We start from the raw sequence: 26,010 nt of genomic DNA on the forward strand, positions 1-26,010 counted from the left end.
ACTACTTTTATATCCGACATACTCGTACTGTTTATCATGATTTTCAGGCTTTTACTGAGGAAAATGAACCAAAACTGATTAAAAAGAAAAATAGGAACATCTTTAAGTCATACGATCCATTTGCTCTATTATTGGTGTGTCTCAAACCTAAAACCAACATTGGAGCAAAACTATCGACTTGCTGCAATTAATTTGTGTCCATTTGCTGGATTGTTTGAATGTCTCAATAATTCTAAAACCAAGTTTGTCAGCTGATCTGTCCATTTGCTGGAAGGCCGCTGTCTACCACACTCTTTGAATCCATTTTTTTCGGGGCATGGTCTATTTGCTGGACTGCTGGGATGTTACAAACCTCAACCCAATGAGTGTTAGCAAATGTGCCAAGTTATAGACAGAGTCAGATGTAGTTTACACTTTAGTAATGATGTCACAAAGTCAAACAAAGGCAATGGCGATGTAGAAAAAAGACACAGGCTGTTACTTGGACATGGTGGTCATGGTTACATTTCAAAGTAAAAATTAAACAAGGCAATGCTATAAAAACATGTTTTCACAAATAAACATGTTTCTTTTCCCATCTTTTTTTTTTTGTTCTGATGACATCGTTGGAGAATCTTCTTGGTCAAGTGAGTCATGAGTCACACGTCCTCGCCGATAGTAGCGGCGCCACAAGCAACATTTGCATGGCGACGCATATAAAGCGTGTCTGACCAACGTTCCCGTGAAACCCCTTCATCGCCAACAACAGTAAGTTCATCAACACCTGGCTGGTTGGCACCCATAATAAATAATGTGTAAACAATGATTTAAATAAAAGTTCATCAATAAATACCTTTGTGTGCATGTGTGATTAGACCTGACCCCACAGCCACCTCATTAGCATTTTCAGTCTGTTGTTTTCAGCAACAGGGCCAGACCCAACAGCATTAACTAATATTTTCAAGTCTGCTGATTTCGGTTATTAGACCTGACCCATCAAATTGAACTAACATTTTCAGTCTGTTGATTTCAATAATTAGACCTGAACCAACAGCACTAGCATTTTCAAATTGGTGATTTCAGGAATTAGATCGGATCCAACAACTTGAACTAGCATTTTCAGTCTGTTGGTTTAAGTAATTAAACCCGACCCAAAATACTGCGTTCATTAATTAGACCTGACCCAACAGCTCGAACTAGCATTTTCAGTCTATTACTCCCTCCCACACACACAGACACACACGCACATCCGCAGACGCACACACATACACGCACGTACATGCACACAGTGGCGTTGGTCCAGTAGTGGCTTTCCTTCCTTACTGGTGAAGAGCCAATCAGCAGCTTCCCCTCCATGCCATGTGTAAACGTTATTTTTTTGTCTCTTTAATTCTACTTTACAAGGTCTTTGAAGTTGAGTCCATTTCGGCTTTGATCTTTGATCTCGGCTTTGGTCCGAGTCTGTTCCGGTCTTGGTTCTGGTCTTTACATGGCACTGTTCGCCGGGCACAGTATTGGCATCATGGCGTCCTGGAAAGAGGGCGAGGCCGGCGCTGGAATGTTCCGCAAGGTGGCACAGTCCAGAGTAGTCAGGGATAGGGGGGGGGCAGTAAACACTATAGAGTTCTCCCAACCAATCGGAGGCCAGCATGGCTGACCAATGAGGGATGAGGGGACACAGCTGTGGTCGGTCAGCAGGCGTGGCGTGATTGGACGATCACTTCCTGGTAGCTCATTTTCCCGGTTGTGGTTATTTACATGGCATCGAGGGTCTTTCGTAGCCCCGTTTAGCTCTCGAGGCTAATTCCACAAATGGGGCCCAGCCCGTTGCTTGGAAAATAAATAGCAAATTCATTGATTGATTGGTACAGTTCAGAATAAAATAAAGTAAATCAAACTCCCTCCCCCAGTTCGCGGACGTTTTGGTTTTGCCTCCTCAGCTTCCTGACATCAAGTTGATGGCTTGTTCCAGTTTGTGGCGCAGTTTGTGTTTGCGGCAGTAGGCGTCGCGGTCCAGCGCCGTCAGAACCTGCATCATCATCATCATCATCATCATCATCATCGCCGTCATACAACCGGTCAGTTCATTAGCTGACCCAGACCAGGTAAATTTCTATAAAATTAAAATAACTAACGTCAAAAATGTATTATTATTATTATTATGAACTCACCTCCTCCTTGTACTTGTTGATGTAGAAGAAAAGCTCACTGAGCGCGCTTAGCGTGTTAAACTCAGTGCCATGCAGACGTGACTGTTCCACCAAGTAGGCATCCATGTCCTGGTCGCTAATGCTTGGCATTTTGGCGATGTCTCTGTAGTACCTGCGAGACACATGATAAAACACTGAGCCTCTCTTGCATTCTATCCTCCTCTCCACCTCGGTCTTGTAATTATCTACTGGCCTATACGAGCTAGTCCGTGTGTTAGTCACCTCTCTACCCAACTCTTGTAGTTGGGGATGTCTTTAGCGTAGAGCAGCTTGTTGGACGGGGAGTCTTTTCCAAGTCGGTGTTCCGATGTGGAACACGAATCCATGAAGGTCTGAGCCACGACCGACAGGCAAGCGTCAGTGATGCTGCTTTTGTGGATGTCGAAAACAAACTGCGGATTCTTGATGACGTTGACCCAGAACCTGAGAGGAAGACTGCACACGCACACAGTAATCCGTTAGACTGAAATCACATAATCTTGTAATTGGAGCTAATTAAATGTAAGGCGTTATGATATATTTTATATTATTGAAAGGCTGAATCCGTCATGTAAACATTTAAATCAGAATAGACAAGCTGCGTTTGGGCTGCACATGCTCTGTCTCGACGAAAATGGGTAGTGACGTTGTCGTATATGCACTTTAAAATGGCTGTGATTTCCCAGGGCTCGTCTCTGATGGGAAAACTTGTTTTAAAGTACTTGTAACGCATTTATATAAAGATGTTGATTCTATAAAAGTTTAAAACTATCACAATTACTGTGCTAAATAGACAAATGACCTCCCGTCTTGATAAATCACATAATGTTAACAGCGTTCTCCATGTATCATACGGCTGTAACACGACTGATCTAATTAACAGGGTGGAGTATGTAAACGGCAGATTGCAGAAGATTTAAGCACATGCGAACAGAGATCTTCATTCGGAATGATTTCAAACAGAATGACAAAAAAGTCTGACGTAAACCCACCTATTTGAATCAAATGGTAATTCTGGTCAATCTTATCATAATTGGAGTCAATCACATCGGCGCAAATCATACATTTATTGGAGTGAATTGTATTTCTACTACCTAATTTTTTTAATCAAAGATACAAATACATTTTTCAAGACTATCTTTTTGCGCTAATTCCAAATTTGCCCGTATCATTTCTCTAGCACATCAAGATTTCATAATAATACAATAACAAGAATGTAATATGAAATAAAGTAACATATTTAGGAATGTTTAGCAATTAAGGGTTAAGTTTCAGCAATATGTGGAATTTTTTTCTTAAATGTCATAAATTACAAAGCATTTATAAGTCAAACTTATTCATACATGCATTTTCTGAACCGCAAATCCTCTCTAAAAACAAAAACATTAAAATATGTCAAAAATATAATGCGCTAGTAAATAGTAAAAATAAATAAATAATTAAATCAATAAATAAAAAAATCAGTGGCAAAATATATTTAGGGACCATAAAGTTGTCTCTGATTAAAACTAGCTGTCGACATAGTCAACGTGAATCGTATTGTAGTTTTGTCGTAATTGTATCGTAACTGAAGAGAACCATGTAAAAATTGTTGTGAATATTAACATCATTGTAGTGAATGATAACGTTATGGAAATGAAAAGCACGCATACATAAAGTACAACACAAATGTATTTATATAGCACATTTCACAACAGCTGATGCTTACCAGTTGCTCTTCCAGGTGTGTCGCACGTCCGGGTCGCTTATCTGTCGCTTATCAGCCTGCTCGTCGAGAAAGTCAAACATGTATTTGATAGCCAGCGGCAGAGCAGACCCTCGATGGGCGGTGCTGAAGACCGTCTCGAACAGGTCATCCACAAACTTCTGCAGCGTCCCCTGGTGGCGGGAGGAGAACGCATACGCTTACGATCAATTTCCAATTCCAAACTGTACGAATGATGTGCAGAAATGAACACAATCTTCCAAATCTGGGGAGTTTGGGTGACACCTTAGTGGCCAACAGGCGCGTCAGGTAGATTTCGGACACCATTTTGCTGCCACGATCTCCTTCGCGTTGGTCACTGTGCTCGTGGTTCTTGACCAGGTGCCATAGTTTAGTTCCTGAAACACACCAATTACCAATTATGACTTTCATACTACACCTGTATTAAGTATACCTATAATATAGTATACGCCAGGGGTCCCAAACTCCTTCCCTAGAGGGCCCTTATCCTGCATGTTTTAGACGTTCCCCTCCTCCAACACACTTGAATCAAATGATCAGGATTTTTTTGAGGCTACGACAGAGCTTTCAGCTGAGGTCTTCATTTGAATCGGGCGTGTTGAGGGAGTGACACAGCAAAAACAAACAGGATGGGCGCCCTCGAGGACCGAGTTGGTGACCCTTGCTGTACACGCTGTTGTACAGCTGTAAGCTCACTGTTAGCAAAATGACAGTTACCTGTCTCCTGGTCTGGCGTGATCATGGGCGCTCTGGACCTCAGACTGTCAGGACTACTGGATGTGCGCAGTAACGATTCTGCATACACAAGTACGCTGTTAGTTTGTCTGTGTGTGTGGTTATGTGTTGACAACTGTGGCCTTTAAATCATTCTTAGGTCTAATTAAGAAGAAAAAAAAAAACATTGCAATGAGTTTTGCACAGAGCCAATGACGGTTAAATAGCGTGAGAAGCACCACCCTGATCTGCCCACTCATCCATGCTGAATGCATATAATGAGAGGCATATTTTCGAAAAAAAGTGTGCGTCACTTCAAATCTTTGTAAAAAGTGTCGTTCGTAACTCAAGGTTCCGCTGTACAATTCACTCCCGATTATAATCTAATAGTAGAATTCAATTAGCCAGCTAGTGAATTAAATCGAATAAGCAACTACAGGAGCGAGGTGGACAGGTAGCTAAGAAGCTAACTTGCTAATAAAGCCTAATACAGTATGTGCAATGTAGTATAATGCTTGTGCGTGTGTGTGTGTGTGTGTGTGTTTACCATATCTGCTGAGTGATCTGGTGAATGTGAAGCTGTTGGCGATGTTGTAAGCAGAAACCTGCTTCTGGACCAGCGCCACCAGGGAGCCGTCTGTTACCTGGCAACACATCAGCATTGAGGTAAGACTGAGTTCCACTTCCTGGTCACCTGACAGGGGGGACGGACAGAACAACGTACCTGATAGTGAGCAAGCGTGTTGAGTCGCTTCCAGTCACTCTCAATCTTTGTGGTCACATCTTCATCCTGCAGGATTATCCTGGTCAGCCGACCTTGACGCCACTCTGAACGCGCACACACACAATACAATGAGGATGTTGACTACTGGGGAACTGGAGTGAAGCACATTGTAGTGAAATTTTAGTGAATCAGATCACAAGCAGAGTGAATTATATCATAAGAGGAACTGCATCATAATCAGAGCAAATGGGATCTGAGTGAATCGTAGCAAAATTGGAGTGAATCTTATTGTAATTAGAGTTAATAGTATTGTATTGGATCGTATCATAATTGAATGTAAGGTATAGTATGTTAGGCACTCCTAAGATATTCGTTTGCTTAATGAACAAGAGCCTTACCGAGGTCCATATCGTCAGCCTGCGGTCGCTGCGAGAAGGGAATCCCCTTGTAGACGGCGTCCAGCAACTTGTCTTTGACCTGCGTGACCGTGTCGCAGTTCAACACCTTGACCGGCACCTCCGTGCCCGCCTCGCCTTCCGGAGGGATGCACATCATTGTCTAAAGGGAGGTGAGATGGTTGGCAGAGGCATATCTGCATGCACGTGCAAGCATATACGTGCACGTGCATTACCAGCTGCTTGTAGTCAATCTGCTGCCTGATGAGTTTGTCTTCACTGAGGGAATAACGCGCTTCGCCCGTGATGGCATCGATGGGCCCTTTCTCCATCTGCTGCTTGATTGCGCAGTAGAGCATAAACAGAGGCTCGCCAGCACACTCCTGACAGAGAAAATGAAAAACACATTTTAGGTTAGATTAGTGACTTAGTTACTTATCCACTAAAATCTTGTGGTTGGCGTAGTGTAGTGAACTGAATTATAATTGTGGTGAATCGTGTCATATTATAAGGGATTTAAAAATTCACGTAAACACCGATTAGATATATATTTTTTAAATCAATGCCATGCCTTTGTGCACTAGTGAGGTGCCATCCACAAACGCAATATGCATTGATGTTCGGCGCAAAATTAAATATTTGTAAACATATTACACTTTTCTTGGGTACCAATCCATTTTTGAATGTAGAGAGGACTGAAATCATATGAGTAAAATTAGGGAATTGCACTAAAAACACTTTAATTGATTTGCAATTATTTTTTTAACCTTAATATTAAAACGTTTTGTTTTGCTTCTCCAGTAAGTATAATGTAATCTACAAATTCAAAATGTGGCATTCTCCTGAAAAAAAAAGAACCTTTAAGGATTAGGAGTGCAGTACAGTAGACACTCAAAAGATACCACAACAGGACATCACGTGTAGCGTTCCATCAGATGCACACGGTAGCCTGTGTGTGCTAACTACAAGTAGCTTCCAGACACGACTGTCCCAATGTCAGAAATTAAATCGGGCATCAGACACATCGTGCTTCCTTTTTAGATGCTAGTGTATCACCACTGTTGTGCTATGAAAGGGGTGGTTTACATCTTATTAAGTATTTTGTGAAAACACACACACACAAACAATCAAACAAGCATGTCCATCACCTTGAGGAAGCGATACAGAAGGAAGGTGAACCAGTTGGTCAGCATCTTCTCAGCCACAGACTCTGTCCTGCAACACACAGTTAAAAGGTCAAACGGGGGCTGGAGCGTAGCCCACACATGGGGCGGTCAGGGTCAACGGTCGCTCACTGACCTCCTCAGCAACAATTTGGGGTGGTTCCGGTTCTCTAAGTTCTTCTCGATAAGGTCCGCCAGAAGCTGCTTGAGCACCACCGTGGCATACTCCATGCGACCCTGATGTAAAGCCACGCCCGTTAGCATAGCGCTAGCCCTAAAAGCCTAAAGTCATGCTCCAAATGCTACGTTAGTTTTGCGTGCGAAGTTGTACCTGTAGCGCGGCCATCAGCAGTGAGGCCACATTCCCGCGGTCCCGCATGGAGAACGACCTCTGAGCCTCCAGCGTGTGGATGAACGTCAGGAGGAACATTTTGTTGTTGAGAAGCTGACTAAAGAGGCGGAGGGCTTTCTCCACGTTGGCCGGAGACTGAAATACAAACAGTCATACAAGTCAATAAAATGGCAACACTGACTGCGCTGGGGTGTGTGTGTGTGTGTGTGCGTGAGACATACGTCCAGCTCCTTGAGTACTGGATGTTCTTCTATTCCTGGGAACATGACTCTCATGGTGTAAGTGCGATATTCCAAGAAGGGAATCTTCACTCCATCCATGTCGTTGGTCAGTTCCTGAATATCGGTCTGCAGCTCCGCAAAGGCTACACAAACACACGTTAATATGAAACATGCACACGCGTGTGTGTGTGTTGTGGTTGTGTGTGGGTGTGCGCACCCTCTTTGCACTCTAGCGCCACCCTGCTCTCGAGGTTGTCCATCTGTAGCTGAAGACGCTTTAGTGTGCGGTCAGCGTCCCGCGTCTTTCGCTTGTAGGCGATCAGCACGGCGATGATGGCTACCAGGAGCACGCCGCCACCCGCGCCGATGCCGATAATAGCGGGCAGTGTGAGGGCGCTGTCCGAATAAATGTGCAGCATTCCTGGAGAGAACTCCAAACCTCCGACCAGGATCTACGGGAAAATCCAGCTGGAAGTTAGGTTACCAATGAACAGAAATGTTGTAGAATTGACTGAACTGTAAATAGGCAGAATGGTTTCATTCTGTCAAGCAATGTGGAAAGTAAGGCTGGGTATTGATTGAAATTTCCAAAATCGATTTGATTCGATACGCAAAGGCCTGATGTGATTTGATTTTCGATTCACTTTGATTGATTTTCGATTCAAAGATTTCACGCAGTACCAATTTTACTTTCGTATGAAAGGCATTCTCGGAAGAACCAATACTGCAATTATTGTAGTACAAACATCTTGCTGTAAGTGGGTAAGCCAGTGGTGGGCACGTCAGTCCGTCAGTATTTATTCTGTCATTTTTCAGTCCAGCTCTGTCCTTCCACTGTTGATGGCGACAGACAATCGACGTCAGGAGGCATGATAATAAACGCTCGCGTCCTCTCATTTGTTTCTCGAATATGGATTTATTGGTTGAAATCAGGAGCTGTGGTGAGCGAAGGTCTAGCTCACCAGCACACGTTGCTCTCCGGTCAACTCTGGCGAATCACAAAGCAGCTGATGTTCCGACACCGTCAACAAGCATGGAGACTCGCCAATCAGAACGGTGTAGTTCAGACGGTTGTTTCCGGGGGCAGCCGGTACCAAGTTCTTCCCCTGCACACAAACGTGGTTCACACAAGTCATGCTCCAAATCTGGACTTTCTGTGGGGTTGTTTCTCACCTTGAGGATGATGGGCGACCCTGGCTTGACCTCCAGGATTCCTGAGATGCCCAGGGGGTCGAAGGTCGGGTTGGGGTAGTGCGTGAAGGCGGTGGAGTTAAGCACCAGCAGAGATGACACCTGACAGCCCAAATGTCATCACACCAAACAATGAATAACAACAACATCAATAATATTGATTTACCCGAGGTCAAGTTGGACATGATCACAATTGTGCTAAAAAAATAAAATACATATGATTGAAAATTGATGATTCAATCTGTGGATTGTCGCGTGCAGTGCGCCAGCTCTCATCCTGCCCCACATGCTGCTGGGCCAAAGTGCGGCCGGCTTATGTTAGATTGAGTAGTGGTCCCAATTAATTTGCAATGCCATGTCCACTTTAATGATCAGAACAGACACGTCTTGGTGTTGGTGCGAGGTTGTCACCTGATCCAAAATGAAGCCAAACTCGTCGGCATGCAACGTCCCCTCTGGAGGGTTGGGTTTGCCATAGACCAGCCCGGGAGCTAAACACGTCATGACGCTGTCGTTGACCGCCGTGCAGAACTGTGGAGAAACACCAAAGCGGGACTTGATAACCATGTGGTGTCATGAAAATGTGACATCTTCACCATGTGACATCCGAATAAATGTTAGGTCAATACAACGGATTTTAATTACTGATAGACCAATGCGTTTTTTTCAGGGCTGATACAGATCGTTAGAAGGCAAGGAGGCTCGTAACCAATGTTCGGAGACAATATTTATTTTCAGTGAAAGGGAAACTATTGGTGTCAAAATTTTAAAAGATATCAGCCTCCAACCTAAGTTTGTTGGAATGTCTTCCATTCATATGCTTTTTGAAGAACTTTTCAGATTTGAAAAATGTTAAAAGTTTTTTTTTGTAAATCTCATAACCATGTGCTGTCAGAACAGTGTGTTGGTTTTCACAATCATGTGACATAATAATGATGCGACATCATACTGTTTTCACGTCAATATTATGTCCTGTTGTGTTTTTATAACCATGTGCATTTAAAACAACGTGCCAAAAAAAACAAATGCCAAAATCATGTGGCTTTATAACATGTGACATCATAACAATGTGATGTCATAATAATGTTGTCATAATGTGTTTTCATTACCATGTGACATCATGTGATGTTACTTAAGCATATGGAAAGTGTTTTCATAACCATGTGAAGGCATAACCATTAAGGTTAAAAAAAAGTGATGAAAAAGTTTTATCAATGTGACATAACTATGTGATCTATGTGATGTATTTACACAATATGCGTTCATCATCATGTTTGGTCAAAAAATGTTTTGTCATATCAATGTGATGTCATAACCATGTGACATCATAACAAAATGAAGATGTGACTGGTCTTACATTGTTGGTCTCCACGCCGCCATATTTGGCTCTGACTTTGGGCTCCTGGATGGTGAGCAGGTTGGTTCCTGTCACTGTGATCACTGTGCTCCCACTACGCACACACAAAGGGGATGTGAGAGAGCTGTGCTGTGATTGGTGGACAGTGTAAGTGGGTGCAGGCCTACTTGACGATGGACCAGTTAGGTTCTATGGCGGTGATGGTTGGATCCTCCGTATATGTGTACTTGATCTCTGCGCTGGTCACTTCCGCCTTATCAATCATCAGGCGGATGGGGGCGGGGCCAACTCCGGACGGCGAGGCGGGAGTGATGCAGACCACCTCCCGATTGATGCGTCTGGATGATAAGTCGAGCAAGAAGAATGCTCAACTTTTACTGCCGTTTGAGTGAGAAATGATTTCGGGTTTCATAACGTACTTGACAAACAGACACTCGTCTTTGTCGATGAAGACTGACACGCTGCTACCGGCGTCCAAGTTCCGACCCGCCACTGTCAGTCTGGTTCCCCCGGAAACTGGACCTCTCTCCGGGCGAACGTTGCTCAAACTGGGACTCTGTGAGTGAGTGAGAATGAGAGAGGATAATGGAGAATCAGAAAGAGAGAGAGAGCAAGAGAGAAACACAGAGAGAGAACACGTCAAGAGTTTGCTTGGCACTCGCAACAATGAATGACGAGAAAAACATGCGAACAAAGTCTCACCACAAAGGCGTACGCTTGCGTGGACATGGTGCGGTACTCAGCGCTGCATACGCCTATACACAATTCCACCGCACCGCCGGGAGAGTGAGGCAGCAGCGCTTCAGCCATGTCGCATACCACCCTGCAAGTACACACACAGAACTTTTGAGTCACCCTAACGCCACATGACAGTCACCTTAATAACATGTCCAGTTCACATTGAATACTCAAATATCAACTAGAACAGTCGCACATAAACTGTTAACTACACTAAGACACGAAATTCACAATTGTCTAATGTCAACTACATTTTAAAAGCACATAGAAAACATGTCAGTCACAAATAAACTCAATTACATGTTAACATACCGATTGACGTATTTTGTGGCCTACAAGTCACACTTTTTTTTATAGTTTGGTTGGTCCTGTGTCTTTTACTCAGATTCCACTTGTATGTATTCAAGCGCCTGCATCATGTGATTATATTTCACACCGAGTAAGTATGTTTGAGGTTAAAGTGAGACAAGATCATTATTTCAATGTGAATATTGTTGGTGTTATCGCGCGTTTTTTCTTACGTGAAAGAGGTCATTGCTTCAAAGGTTGGAAAACAGTTTATATATTTATTAAATAAGTTTTATTGGTCGCACATAATTGTATTTATGCTCAGCTCATGTAGAAATGAACTTCTGTCATATTTGTACTCGAAACACCATCATATGGAGTTGAAATTAAATGAACAAGATGCGGTTTAATTGCAGACTTTGAGCTTTAATTTGAGGGGATTTACATGATGATGATGACAAGTCGGTCTATATGCCTGTCAGTTTTTAACGGTGGGGGCTGGCAAGCTGCATGCTAGCATCGAATATCCCCAGCTTCAACCAGGTTTCCTTGACAATCAAAACACCTCTGTCATGAACACAGCAAATTCCAGCGTGTTGTATGTATCTTGCGTTGGATAAATAAAGAATCGAGGACGCTCACTGGAGAAACCTCCGAGGCAGGACGTGACGCACATGCCGTGTCTTGCCTAAAACACAAGCGTGAATCATGACGCGCCGCTCTAATCATGCGGGCTGTGATGTTTGCTGAGTGCTCATGAGGAAGAAACAAATATTTCTTTAAAATATTTGTGGTTCAATACAGTCTCCAGTATGTATGATATTTATTTTATCTTAGAGTCCCTTTAATTGAGACAATTGATTACTGTTGGCCATAACCACGTTGAAACCTCATCAAAGTAGATCTCCGCTCAATCAAACTTCGAAGTCAGAAGGCAGAAAGTTGCTGTGTGGTTCTACCGACGCACATCTAACAGCAGCTGTGTTAGTTTTGTAATTAGGTAAGAGTCAGCGGGAGAGGGATACTAATAATTTAAGTTGCTAACTGTATTTTTTAGATTAAACAATGACTCAACCAAGAGTTTGAAATGTTCAAGAGTTTGGGGATAATCATTTGTAGAACAGTTATGGGCTAGAGTAGCCTATTAGTTGTCATTATTGACTGTGTACAAACAGTATTTATGTTAAATGTCAACTTCGCAGTGAATGGTGTTAGCTCACGGCAATGACGATCCAACAAGGTGCGTTTGTTTGGGTCACACTAACCTCTCAGCGCTGATGTACAGCGAGGGAACAGGGTTACAACGAACACCCGCCACCTGCACATGCGTGATCTCCTTCACCTGCAGACCCAGGTTCTCACCCTCGATGGTCACTCGAGTCCCCCCCTCACGAGGTCCCGTCAGAGGAGCAATCTGCGGGTCACAACCTTTCATGGAGTGGCGGTGTCTGGGTGACGCCTAGGCGGTAAGTGAGTGCTCCTACCTTGTTGATGCGTGGGTGGCTGCAGCGTAGGTTATGGCGTCCATGGTGCATCCAGCTGTGTTCTGGCGCTGTGCAGTGCTGACGCAGCACACACTTCCTGCTTTCAGCGCACCAGCCGCATTGGAAGGCAGTCGGTGCTTTCAGGCATTGGCCACAGCTGGAGCGTTGAGCCTCGCACTTGTAGAGCAATGCTGCGAATGCAACGCCACATGAACAAGGATTAGGGGATACATAGTTTAGGAATATGACAAATTTTTCACAAATTATTGTATGGTAAGTGCTCCTCAGCATAGTGGCCAAAGAACTGATATGATATAATAATCAAACTTGTAAATTATTTTAACATTGTCATACATACTGTATACAACAATCGTTTTTTACGATTATGCCAATTTTGGAATTGTTGCGTGTAATAATCGTAATTGAATTTCGATTAATCGCACAGTCCTGCTCAGACGAATGGAAAATTTGAGGCAACAGTCGTGGGATGAATTATACTTTGCAAGTCAGCCCTAAATCTTCTCTTGTACCCCTAAAATTTCAGGTTGAGGGTCACTGTTCTCCAAGTAAAATAAAGTTAGTGACGTAATTGCGGTAGCACACAAATTACCTTTGTGTATTCAGCAAAATAAGTCATTTGTGGAAATCAGCTTGGACAAATAAAAACTCTTCAACATCAACATGGGACAGATTTGGAATTTCCTACCTTTCATGGACATCGGCTTGTCAATGAAGAAGTCTCCATCCCAGACGATGTTGAAGTCCACTGGCAGGTCTGCTGCTTCCGTTCCCTCGTACCAGTACTACGCCGCACAAGAACACACACAAATTAGTTCATGTCAGAGCACAAAGAGCAAAAACATTCCAACTGACTTATTTACACTTCGGGACAATTTAGTGACCTAACTGACGTTAACATGCTCGCATGTTTTCGGAATGCGTGAGGAAAAATATATGCAATCACAGAATCTCCAAAAAGGAAGACCAGCAGAGATTCAAAGCCAGAACTTACTAAGGGTGTGGCAAACATGCTAACCACTGTATCACCATACAGTGGAAGCTCTTAATGCCGTCGCCTTCAAAAGGAACTTTGTGGGGTGAGGCACAAATTTTGCACGGGCAACTGTTACAATGCGCACTATGTTAGATCGCATTTCAGCCGGCATCAAATCATTAACTCTGCGTTCCATTTCCTGTTTTTCTATTTTGTTTTGTTCTGTTGGTGTGATATAACTCTGTTTGCATTTGAATCCATCTCTTTGTGCAGTGATTCTGTGTGCGCGTGTGCCTAATGCTTCCATTACCATTAAAATCAGCCAGCTGAGCCCAGCGAACGTCCTCAGCACACACACATGCGCACGCACACACACATTCTCATGAGACTTATTAGAGACCAAGTGATGCGTGATCTCTAATCAGGACTTGTGGTTGTTGTGCTTTGGTATGAAATAAAGTCACTTGCATTGATCTGATTTCGAGTGAACTTCACTCACAATTAAACTCGAACATAAACACAGAGATTTAATCATTCAGTTAGGGATTAATTTATAGTACAATTACATAAAGTTGAAGAGAACAAGAAAATTGCCCACAAAATGTTAATTATTTTCTTTCCAAAACACAACAAGCGATACAAACATACAGTAATAGGCTACTCGGTGAGGAATATGCAGCAATGTCAGTGTTTTGGTTTTATTGGACTAAATGCTCAATTTCCTCTTCAATTTAACCCCCCTTCCACACACGCACACACATCTACTCAACCGGTTTGCTGACACAAGGACAAATGAAGGTCACTGTGCTGAGAAGACGACTGGGCGTCTCAGTCAGAGGCGAAGCAGGCGGAGAAAGACTGTGAGGGATGTGGGGCGTTTTATTGTATCATTTTCGAGCTGGTGAGGGGAAGGACGGGTAGATGTTGATGGCGCAGCGCAACTGACATCTCGGGGTAATCTTGTTTTAGTTCCAAAAACTACATATGCTTGTCTTTATTCTTTGGGCACCATGTGTACGAGCAGTTTTGATGGCTTGACTGATTCATTCGCAAGCCTGCCACCACATATTATGCAAAGCAGGATTTGCTGCATGCAAATCAACCAGCAATGTCTGATTCTGGCTCATTATTGGACTGTTTCCCTTTTACAAGAAGCTTTCCAAACATGTTTGTTTTTTTTCACTCGTTTTTGCCTGCTTCTGGAGTTTCATTTTTCTTCATGGGAGAAAGCATTGAGATAGAGGTACAAGCGGATTCACCTGAATTTCAAAATAAAACCTTTGGCCTCCGATGGTCAAGTTGGCATTGTATCTCTCGACCGCCCAGTCAGGACAGGTTCATGACAGGGTTGGGAAAACCATAAAATAATATTTTATGAGAATCGTTCACTACAAATAAAATACATTTTAACTGACCATTTTTTAATGGCTAAATTAATATAATAAATATTACAGGTCGCTTTAGAATCCGAATAAGAACAGGACAGAATTGTAACTGGAACAGACACAACCAGTCCAAGAGACACAGAAAGACAATGACCAACAGAGGGATAAAGAACTGAATGAAGACTGTCGGGTGGCCGTTTACAGCGCCCTGTTTTCGCAGATGAAAAGAAAATAGGCAACAGAACTGACAAAGCGAGCAATATTACCTCGCTTGCATCCCTGTTGTGATGTAGACACTGAGACCAGAAAAAAATTATTCTCATCACACACACACAAAAAAAAAAAACTTAAATCGACACGGAGTCTTTGGGGGGAGCATTTTAGTAATGAAGAAATTTTTACATGCAACCCTATTATTTAAATGCCAATGTTAACGTCAATCAAGCGTCCTTTTAAGTAGGTTTCATGTTGTGCTTTTGTGTTCATCTTTGTTTCTGCTAACCAGGTTCGCTGGTGTAAAAGAAAACTCCGTAGTGTATGTATTAATATTATATTAATATGCAGCAGCTGAATTTGCCTAACAAAATGGGCTATATAAAAAGAAATTGTATTGTATTGTATGGTAATGTCATTTGTAATCTAATTTACTTTTAAAATAAAGCAATCAGTAAATCCTTACCGAAGTGTTCTGACATTGTATGCAAGACGAGTTGAAGCGCACTGCCGGGATGCGCTGGACTTTTCCTTGAATATGGAACACACATTCATAGTTCTTCTGGCCTGACTGAGGTTGCGGCAGGTTGCGCGCTCGCAATGTGATTGGGCGAACCAAACCAGCCGGCACCAGGATGTCTGATGTGGGCAGGATCTGAGGACAGCCCTGTGGACAGAAAGTCACACAATCAACAAGATGGCAGTTGATTTTTTGCATTAGCATTCCCAGTTCACAGAAGTGGTGAAAATGGCTTCTTCTTGATTAGTTTTGACAGCCTGCAACATAAAATAAAAGGCGGTGGTGAAAAGGTTTACCGGGGCGTAATAACAATTTAAACGGTTAGCATTACCGTTTTAGATTGTAATTACCATGAGTATCATATTTAGCGAGACTCGTAGCTCTATTGCTAGCTCGTTTTCTGTTATTAGCTATGGTGTCAGCAACTAACAGGTGAAAATTCAATTTTTGTGAGAGAAAAAAAGAACACTAAGCCCTAAGCATATGGTGACAGATTTCAAATATTTTACATTTAAAATAAAACTCACATTTGCCTTTTTTGGTAGTGATATAATTGACAATTTGTGCTAATCCCATCATTTTGATCACTGAAATCCTGATTGCACACCTTTTGTTAGTTTGGATTCTGCCACAGGTGATTAACTTAACAGTTGAAAAATGATCAAAAATCGTCAACAGGTGACATATCTAAGCTTTGTGACTGCAAAAAACGCACGCACACTAACAGTTTTTTCTCAGAGAGCATCGACACAGTAATTAATTGCTTTGTGACTGACAGTAAGCCCGTTAGCACCACAGGAAGTGGACCACAGCAGCGCATGCTGCAGTGACTGGAGAGAAATGCTTTAAATGCTTTGAAGGGACTCTTCACTTCTCCACGCACACACGCAGGGACAAAGACACACACTTGCCAGACACACACACAAACACTCCCATCCATCAATCAATTAATTTTATATAGCACGCTGTCATGAGAGCTGCGGGTGAGCTGGAGTCTATCCCCATCTGACTTTGTTGACAAGCGGACAAACTGCACTGATCACCCGTCAATGGCTGGACATGTATAGACAAACAACAGTCAATGTTAGGGTAAACATAGATGGACGGAGTGCCCTGCTACAACATACACCACAATGGTTTTGTTGCGTTTTCATGCTGTTGACACCAGAAAAAGCAAAACAGCAGCAGCAGCAGCAGCAAGCAGGCCATCAGAAAAAACGCAGCAAGAGCCCGGTGCAGTGACTGTGGCACTGATTACCATCTTGTCTGCTCCGGACTCCCGCGAGCCCAGAGAGAGGCGGTTAGAGATGGACGCCAAGTGTGGAGCTGCTGTCTTGGTCCAGCTATACAAGTAGATGATCACGCGTCCCCACACCTATCTACTACCCCTCCTCCGACCACCGATGAAATTACTACTACTTCTAACCTCACTCGAGCTGATCCTCAAACCCAGCTTGATGGCACACGGTGCGCGGACTGCACAGGCCGAATCAGACGAGGAGCGCGGAGACTTGTGTGCAGCACGTGCGAACGCTCCTTCCACATTATATGCATGGCTCCCATGAGAAGCCAGGCAAATGTGTACTTCCAAACACCTGAGTGGCGCTGCGCCAGGTGTCGACCACTAGGAGCACAGAAGGACCCAGTAGATCATTGCAAACCGACTTTTGATAAGACTTCGGCCGGGATTAGCCAACCACAATTTATCATTCTGCAGTGGAACGCTAACGGTGTCTACAGAGAATTACAACTTCTCGAAGACTTGGCTGAGAACTACAACGCTGATATCATTGTCATCCAAGAAAGTCGCCTCCTCCCGCGCGATAAGACCCCAATCCTGCGCAACTATAACACCATCCGCAGAGACAGACCAGTCGAAGGGGAAGCCCGAGGTGGAGGCTTATTAACGTTCGTGAAGAAGACCCTGAAAATGAAATAATCTGTGCGGACATGAATGCCCATGATGAGATATGGGACCGAAGTGCCCGCCCCGATGATCGAGGGCACCAGTTGGTGGAGATCATCATGGACGCAGAGGGTGGCTTTCTTAACAATGCCAACCTTGCCACACGCCAAGACCCAGCCACGGGCCATGTCTCATCTCCAGATGTCACCATCGTACACATGGGTCTACTCCACCGTTGTGACTGGTCTCCACTTGACTCCCTCTCATCGGACCACAAGCTGGATTCCGGACTGGCCGCAGTACTGAAGATCAGCTGCTCCGACTCTCCCAAGAGATTAGTGATGGATTCCAGTGGTTGTCAATGCAGAGAACGGTGCTGTCGCTGATTGACTACTCCAGAGCCTACGATAAGGTGTGGCGGGACGCGCTCCTTCTCAAGATGCAACAAGCGGGAGTTTCAACGAAAATGGTGCGGTGGATACAGGCCTGGCTCTCCAATAGACTCACCTGGGTGACATTCGACGGGGAAAAGAGCAAGACCGTCGTCCTGAAGCAAGGGGTACCGCAGGGGTCGGTGTTGTCGCCACTCCTGTTCCTCTTCTACATAAACGACCTCACTACCGGCCTCGACACCCACCAAATCAGCCTTTTTGCCGACGATGTGGCAGTGTGGAGCCAGGCACCATGCCTACGACTCGCTGAACAACGCCTCCAATCAACCTTAAACCATATAGCAGAATGGAGTAAAAAGTGGAAAATGGAGATTTCAGTCCAAAAATCGGAATGCTCCTTCTTCTCCACCAACACTCATGAGGCGAGCTGGCGCCCCAACCTAAAGCTGAACGGCCAACAACTAAAGTACAACCCACACCCGAAGTTCCTAGGCGCCATCTATGACCGTCAGTTGACCTTCACCCACCATTCAGCGACCATCGGCGGGAAGCTACGCAGGCAGGCAGGGGCTCTGAAATGCTTGGCGACTACAGAGTGGGGGTATGATAAACGTACCCTCAGAGCCACCTACATAGCAACCGGCAGGGCATCTGTCGAATACGCTGCATCGGCCTGGCTTCCATGGGTGTCGTCGTCAACGATGGAGAAGCTGGAAGCCTGCCAACATTTCGCAGGCCGAGCAATCACTGGCCAGGTCAAAACCACCCCGGTGGAGGCGATCCTAGCAGAAGCGGGCCTACCGAAGCTAGCAACGAGGGCAACCCAGCTTGGTGTGATAGCGCTGGAAAAGTCAAAACGGCCCAGAAAACCCACGCCACCAAATAGCAGCCCAAAAGTCACCCAACGCACGAAAAAGCGCAGCTGGCGGAAAAAGGCAGGAGAGATATGGGAATCCATCTTCGGAAATACCTGCCCCCCCCCAACAGCCAGAACCTCTCCCTCCGTGGTTGGAGACAGGTGGACACATCTTCGAGATCTCCGGCAGTAAGTCTGGAGATGCAGAAGCCGATAAGGAGTGGGCCCTACAACGGCTAGAGGAAGGCTGGAACACCTTCGACCTGGTCCTCTATACTGATGGATCAGCAACGAGCGGTACCGCAACAGGCGGTGGTGGAATTGTCGTAACCACCGACCACCCCAGAGACCCCCAAGTCCTCCGCTCCTTCGCCATCCCCACCGGCAGATGGTGCTCATCCTTCCAAGCAGAGATCAAAGCAATAGTTAAGGCGCTCCAATTCATACAGGCCGAAGGACATGTCCAAAAAGTCAGAATCGTCAGCGACAGCCTCTCAGCTCTGACCCGCATTCAGTCAGCTCACCCATCCCTACCGTGCAAAGACAACGATGAACAGATCATCCTTCAAGTTTTATCGGTGCTCTCGGAGCGAGGGTGACAAGTGACCTTCACGTGGTGCCCAAGCCACTGTGGTATAGTCGGAAATGAGTTAGCAGACGTCCAGGCGAGACAGGGGGCGGACGCTGACCAAACCACAGTCGACCACCCTTATGACTCCGCTAAAGCAACCATTCGGAGAGCGACAAGAGGCGGCCCGGCGTCCCATGAACACACCCAACGGATCTACGTTGATAGAGGAGAGAAAATAAATCGTCTGGCTGAACAACACCTCGAGAGGAGGGACCAGGTGACCCTTAGCCGCCTCCGTTCTGGCCACCACCCCAGCCTACAATATTGGCTAGCAAAGATCGACCGAGCTACGGACACGATCTGCAGAAAATGCGGCTTGGGCGGGGAAACTGCCGAGCACGTAATTTATGACTGCCCGCGCATCCACAGGCCACCTGCTGAACCCCCGCCCCCCAATACTATGGCAAAAGACCCTGCTCTAACGCTTCTCATTTGGGAGCGATGGTCTTCTATGACGGATTTGCCAGATGTATCACAACCCCAACCCCCAGAGCATTGACCCAAATTATCTCGTTGCTCAAAAGAAAGACAGAAAAGAAATCAGCAGCAGCAGAAGCAAAACACAACAGCATTCGGTCACTGGTCAACCCGCTCTATGAACTGAGCCACAGCCGCGAAGCAGGACCAGGTGATAGCTGGCGACCGGCAGGAGTCTCAATGGCGTGACCAGCAATCAGCAGGGCAGCAGCAGCATATTGGTGTTGCTTTTGCTCAGTTGTTCGAGCGGGTGGCCCAGTGGCCGAAGGTTCGACTGTTTGAATCTTGGCTGTCTTGCTGCTTTTGCTGCTGAAGAACACAACAAAACCGTTCCATGCATGTGTGTGTGTGTGTGTGTGTGTGTGTGTGTGTCCATTACATCATCAATTCTACCGGTAAATTTAACTCATCTCCGGAGGTGCATCCAAACAAAGCCAAACAGTTTCTTCGCCAGAGCCATTTCCATGCTGAACTCTCACATACAACTACCCTTACCTTGCAGAACTGCAACATAATATGTTTTATTTATTTAATTTGATATTTATTTATTTTTTTACAAATTCATTTAATTGATCTATTAAATTAAATTATTTGTTATGTAGCACTGAAGAGGGGAGCTCTCCAATCTCGTTTTACACTGACTACTATGACAATATGGGCATTCTGATTCAGATTATTTTTTTTCTCTGTTTTGAGGTAGATTTAATATGACAAAGCTTCTTCTAACAATCGAATTGACGGCATTTCATTTCATGTCGCCCAAAGAGTTAAAGGACAACATGCGCACACACCCACACACATACGCAAACACGGGCCTCTACTGAGCATGCTCAGTACAAGCAGGGTTTTACCTGGTCCGTGCTGACGCGTCCCTCCAGGAAGGAGCAGTCCTCCAGGTTGTTGGTGCACATGTGACGGTATTTGCACCAGTGACATGGAAACATGCTGCCCACACAGGAAGTGCACCTGCAAACAGGAAATGAAGATTCCATCAAGCAGGCAGTGGGCCAAAGGGACGAGGTGAGGAGTGGACGTCAGGCTTACGAGTTGAGAACAGAGCAGTTGTAGAAAGTGAAGTTGGTGCTGATGAAAGTGCGACTTGTCTCACTGGATCGAAGACTGAGTTGGACGTCTCGTTTCTCTCCTATCGAGACAACGGCGCGCATTAGCTCATGTGCGTGTGTAACAAGTGCATATTTGCGTGTGTGTGAGGGGCCGTCATGGACATCATTCAGGATTATTAAAATGCTCTCCCGCAAACAAGTGAAACGCTCTCATGCTTTCAAGAGAACCACTTACACAACCACACACACTTATGAATATTCACCTGCATCCAGTTTATTTCGATCTCACGGATTTGAATCTATCGCATCTGGAACAATCAGAGCAGTCCAGTTGTGATTGACTCAATGCCCTGAGAATTACACACGCTCCTGACGCTGACACACGTTACGGTAAAATAATCTTGCATACACTACTGAAAAGCACGTACACAATCAAGTGAAATGCTGTCACTACTGAAATTCTCTCACTCAATTAGATAAAACATTTTCCAACAATACTGAAATGCTCTCATTACAAATCCAAAATGATGTCAGTGACGGCCCCTCCTGTGTGTATGTGGGTGTGAGTGTCACCGTAGGAATGTAGCGGCAGGTCTCTGAGCGTGGGCGACATGCACGTCACCTGACCGTCTGCCTCCACCTCTGCCGAGGTTTCGCTGATGTCCTTGAAGACACAGGACACGCCCCCCGACAGCGCGGGCACGTGGTGGACTCGTACTATGAGCTGCACACAGACAACGTCGTACTCTATGACATCGTCGACCGAGGATGCAACAGGACGCACAGACGTCATACAATATGACGCCTTGAGTACTGAATCGTACGTGGGGGCCATATTGGATGTGGCGGTGTAGACCGATGGGTGAAGATTCTTAATCGTTTGCATCAGAATCATTTGAATATTTTTTATTGGCCAAGTATATTAAAAACACACAAGGTACCTCAAGCTGTGATAATTGTTTTACACGCAAAGCCAGATCTCATGAGGGTGAACAATGATCACTGATTCTATTTGGTCATCACAACATCATTTATCGCATGACAATTTGCTGACATTGTGCATCATACTGTGAAGTCATGTATGTCCATCGCACTGGGAATTCCCAGCCTCCAAACAAAGAAGTTATTCTTATTTCATTATATTGCCACAAAGTTACAACTCTGACAGTTTTGAGTTGCTTAGATCACTTTTTTCATACTACGCAAGACAGAGCAGTTAGAAGGGACCACTGCACTAATAGTCACTCTACACTCGTTGACATTATTAGACGTTAAAGTTCTATCAATCACTGAATATAAAAATCAGGTGACTGTAAACATTGGTGCACTTTATTAAAAGTGTCATGGCATGTCACGTCTACATTTCAAGATCTGCTGAATCCGGTGAACAGGATTTACTGAGGATTGACTAAACTCAAAAGATTTAACTGGTTATCCTCATGGACACATAGGAAAACCATAAAAACCGTATGTGTATACATTTATATTTACTACATCTACATAAATTCTTAAAGTAAAAATGACGAGTCGATATTCATAATTATCCGATTAAAAGTGACATACAGTGGTACCTTCACTTCGGAGTTGAATTTATTTGATAACCAAGTTTGTCAATGAATTAAATTCCATTATTCTCAAAAATAAAAGAGAATGTAAAATAAAGTACCACTGTATGTTGTTTCCGGTGCCCATCTGGTTCCATAAATCGATGAATGAATCAGAAACATTCAGTGGATTGTTGCTTTCTGAAATTCAGTCTTGAATTTATAGAGCAAATTTGCCACGTCGAACATGGTTGGCGCGCTGGCGTATTACAGCAATCGGCCAAACCGCACAAGGAAGGGTCTATGTATATTTGATGACTATGATGCGACGTACCTGCGTTGCCGGGGCGGTGACGGACATGTTGCTGGGGGTAACGGAGATGTTGACACACTGGTCTAGCTTGGTGTTGAAGTGTTGAGGCTCCTGCCATTTCTCACATGCTTCCATTCTGGAACATCTGAAGGGAGCATATGACATGATTACGATTAATGACGGTTTGACTGGACAACCTAGTTGAAAAACTCTTCTGTGGAACGCTGAAGTAGGTTTCTCAGAATGTACTTCACTCCAACCATTAGGAAACTCAGATCGTTGTTGTGCTGTTCGGTTATTAGAGTGGACCAAAAACAGAGTGGCGGTGCGCGTTGTAGGCACTCCATCTGGGAACATGGTGCACAAGCGCGTCAGGCGGTCCAGATGGAAACAGTTCAAGCACGAGCCGTTGATTGATTTAGAACATTTGGAAATTAATGAGAGGGGAGCGCGCTCTGCCTGTCCGAACACACTCGGTCTCAGAAAAGCGCACCGGCGCCATAGTGAATTTTTGAATGCATCAAAAAAAAAAAAAAATAAATAAAAATCTTGACTGGCCCGACTTAAAAATAAGAAGAATAGCAATAAATAAAATAGCGAGGTAAAACTCTAATAGATGGAGTTATGGTCACAAATCCGCGATAATGGAACTGGGAAGTAGCAAGGGAACATTGTATACTGTTTGTGCCACATGCTAGGGGACATATTTTTTTGCCGTATGTGAGAGGTCACATCAAGTTGCGTTTGAATATTATTTAGGCTAATATGCTGACGAATACTGATGATCAGCCTCAATAAAGGTTGGTTTGTTTATTTTGAATTTTATTTCGGAATAGAGTCATTTATGTAACACGAGTTCATGGTTGTGTACATTCTACAAAGTAGATGCATGGTGTTTGCCGATTATTACAAAATCAATCTGAGTGGAATACTAGTGTGCGCTCTTCTTTTATGATGCGCTCCATTTTAAGTGCTTTGCTGCCCTTTTTGGCCATCTATAGGTAATTAATAACAACCTCCTATTTGGGGAAGCATCAAATAATTGTGGTTTGACGTTATTCACTGCAATGCTCGATCTCTATCCTCCGCGAATAGCAAGGGTTCACCATATTTCCAGCAATCCTAGCTGAACAAACTCCTCCACCAAGTGACTCAGCACAAATGCCACATTTCCATTCGCACTATTCCGGAATAATCATAGATTTTGCAGAACAGCACACTTCAGCAACGTTGCAATTTTGTACTCAGCATCACATTTTGAAGTGATGGCAAACATGCTGAAGCCTGAATGAGCGCAGCCATTTTTCTTCATGAGCACAGAGAAGGGCTCTTTAATTTTGAAGGCCAACTTGATTGATGTTACAGCAAAGAGGAAATGTCTCCACCTGGACTCTCAACATCAAAGAGGCCCACAAACTGTGTGTGTGAGTGTGTGTTCCCATGTGGCATCATTAATGTTTCTATAAATGACCTTCACACACATGCGCAGCAGAAAATCCATGCCAATCAGAAGCAAGCATCAGTTATTTGCAGCAAATCCAGCAGCCACATAGTTTTCATCTTTTTTACATATCTATCTATCTATCTATCCCCTGACCTCAAACCCATTGAGAACCTATGGCTCATCTTTAAATGGAAGAATTTTATTTATCTATTCACAGTTTTTTTCAACATTTTTAAATCTATTTTTACATTTCTTTTTTCTTTTATTTTTTAAGAGGCAGGGGATTGGTGGGAGCCAACCACTGTTCTTTTGTTCTTGGAAAATGCATATTTCATCAGCGTTTAAAAAATAAATAAATAAATAAATAGATAAATAAAAATACATAAATAAATAAATAACTAATAAAAAAAAATCTAAATATATTTTTAAAAAATACAATTATTTCCACAATACAACCCCCACCAATTCATCTTATTTTCACTATTTGTGGGCCAGCATATTCCCTAACTCCCGCAAATAAAAAGTGATGGTCCACTGTATATAAAAAAAAAAAGACTACAAACAAAAAACAATTTGGGGAAGGGGGGGGGTGCAACAATTAATGAGATTACAGGATTCTTCACCTGAATTTGTTTGTTTTTTACCCTGACATGTTATAGACGCGATTACAATTGTTGATGATGAAAAAGATGTATCCCTTTTATATTACATGGACAAAAAAAATCCTCTAGAAATAGTATGATAACATAGTGGGATGTCTTACTTGTTGTAGAGGACACACCATCCACAGTGAGGGTCTCCTGAAGATAAACAATCAGAACAAGACTGATACTGCTCGCATGTCTCCACAGGAAGTCTGGTCACCTGAGACAACAACAACAACAACATGGTAGAACATGTCAGACGAGTGAGTGTACATGTGTGTCGTTGCGCTTCTGCGTGTGCATGCAAACCTGTCTGTCACTGAGCAGGTAGATGTAGAGGTGGTCCGGACTGAACATCATGTCTCTCAGGATGGGCTTTCCTTCCACCACTGTTACACTCTCGTACAGCAAAGCATTGTGGGACGGTGGTGGGAGTCCATCTACGCGGATCTTAAACACATACACAAATTCTAAAATTTAGTAAGCATTACATTCAAATGCTCTGCGATTGACTGGCATTGTTTGTCTACTATATGTTCACTGACAATGACCGGCTGGGTAGCACGACAGACAGGCTCTCTCATTTTACATATTGGTTTGGATGTGCAGTCCCCTGCTAAAGTCAATAAATATTATTTCTGCACGGGTGACAATAATATTTTGCATTAAAAATGTAATTTCATGCATAAAACTGTGGCAAAAATATTCAATTAAGAAGCAGTCTAATAAAGTGCTATATGATTGTGTATGTAGTGTGTATATAAATACATCCTGTACTTATTGTACTGCAAATGATTTTTAACAGTGAGAATGGACTTTTTACAAGAAAAAGAAGGGGAAAAGAAAATTTGTAAATTAGATACTGTCAACTTTTGACCGCAAAATACCCAGCATTGTAAATGACTGCTATTTTTGTTTATCATTGCAGGTGTTCCATAAAATGTTCATGCATCATTATAACAGCTTTTTCTCTACTTCAGGAGACATGCAGTCAAATTCTGACAATGTGTTTTTGTTTTATTAGAAAAGTGGTGTTTTAACTACGGCACAGGGGCAATTTGCGGCCCGCTGTTCATTTTCTAGCGGCCTCCAGCGAATATATATAT

At 43.8% G+C, this 26,010-nt stretch overlaps 1 protein-coding gene across 1 annotated transcript in view; it reads right to left on the minus strand.

Moving 5' to 3' along the window:
- Window positions 1–402: 402 nt before the first annotated feature.
- plxna3 (plexin A3) overlaps window positions 403–26,010 on the minus strand; it is a 46,688-nt gene continuing 21,080 nt past the window's right edge. The window contains exons 7-38 of the mRNA XM_088289659.1: window positions 25,214–25,354; window positions 25,024–25,124; window positions 22,838–22,961; window positions 21,533–21,683; window positions 20,940–21,039; window positions 20,747–20,861; window positions 15,580–15,780; window positions 13,228–13,324; window positions 12,522–12,712; window positions 12,303–12,451; window positions 10,714–10,834; window positions 10,431–10,567; window positions 10,179–10,349; window positions 10,012–10,105; window positions 9,066–9,185; window positions 8,637–8,756; window positions 8,426–8,569; window positions 7,681–7,915; window positions 7,464–7,606; window positions 7,222–7,377; window positions 7,027–7,127; window positions 6,876–6,942; window positions 5,964–6,110; window positions 5,731–5,890; window positions 5,333–5,436; window positions 5,156–5,252; window positions 4,612–4,689; window positions 4,159–4,271; window positions 3,877–4,046; window positions 2,412–2,624; window positions 2,151–2,301; window positions 403–2,008 (exon numbers count right to left, since the gene is read on the minus strand). Coding sequence (XP_088145785.1) covers window positions 1,916–2,008; window positions 2,151–2,301; window positions 2,412–2,624; window positions 3,877–4,046; window positions 4,159–4,271; window positions 4,612–4,689; window positions 5,156–5,252; window positions 5,333–5,436; window positions 5,731–5,890; window positions 5,964–6,110; window positions 6,876–6,942; window positions 7,027–7,127; window positions 7,222–7,377; window positions 7,464–7,606; window positions 7,681–7,915; window positions 8,426–8,569; window positions 8,637–8,756; window positions 9,066–9,185; window positions 10,012–10,105; window positions 10,179–10,349; window positions 10,431–10,567; window positions 10,714–10,834; window positions 12,303–12,451; window positions 12,522–12,712; window positions 13,228–13,324; window positions 15,580–15,780; window positions 20,747–20,861; window positions 20,940–21,039; window positions 21,533–21,683; window positions 22,838–22,961; window positions 25,024–25,124; window positions 25,214–25,354 — 4,305 coding nt within the window. The 3' untranslated portion in view covers window positions 403–1,915. The remainder of the gene's footprint in view (window positions 2,009–2,150; window positions 2,302–2,411; window positions 2,625–3,876; window positions 4,047–4,158; window positions 4,272–4,611; window positions 4,690–5,155; window positions 5,253–5,332; window positions 5,437–5,730; window positions 5,891–5,963; window positions 6,111–6,875; window positions 6,943–7,026; window positions 7,128–7,221; window positions 7,378–7,463; window positions 7,607–7,680; window positions 7,916–8,425; window positions 8,570–8,636; window positions 8,757–9,065; window positions 9,186–10,011; window positions 10,106–10,178; window positions 10,350–10,430; window positions 10,568–10,713; window positions 10,835–12,302; window positions 12,452–12,521; window positions 12,713–13,227; window positions 13,325–15,579; window positions 15,781–20,746; window positions 20,862–20,939; window positions 21,040–21,532; window positions 21,684–22,837; window positions 22,962–25,023; window positions 25,125–25,213; window positions 25,355–26,010) is intronic.

Source organism: Idiotropiscis lumnitzeri, chromosome 3, assembly GCF_059441095.1.
Source record: "Idiotropiscis lumnitzeri isolate Australia: NSW breed Sydney's pygmy pipehorse chromosome 3, RoL_Ilum_1.0, whole genome shotgun sequence".
NCBI classification, from domain to species: domain Eukaryota; kingdom Metazoa; phylum Chordata; class Actinopteri; order Syngnathiformes; family Syngnathidae; genus Idiotropiscis; species Idiotropiscis lumnitzeri.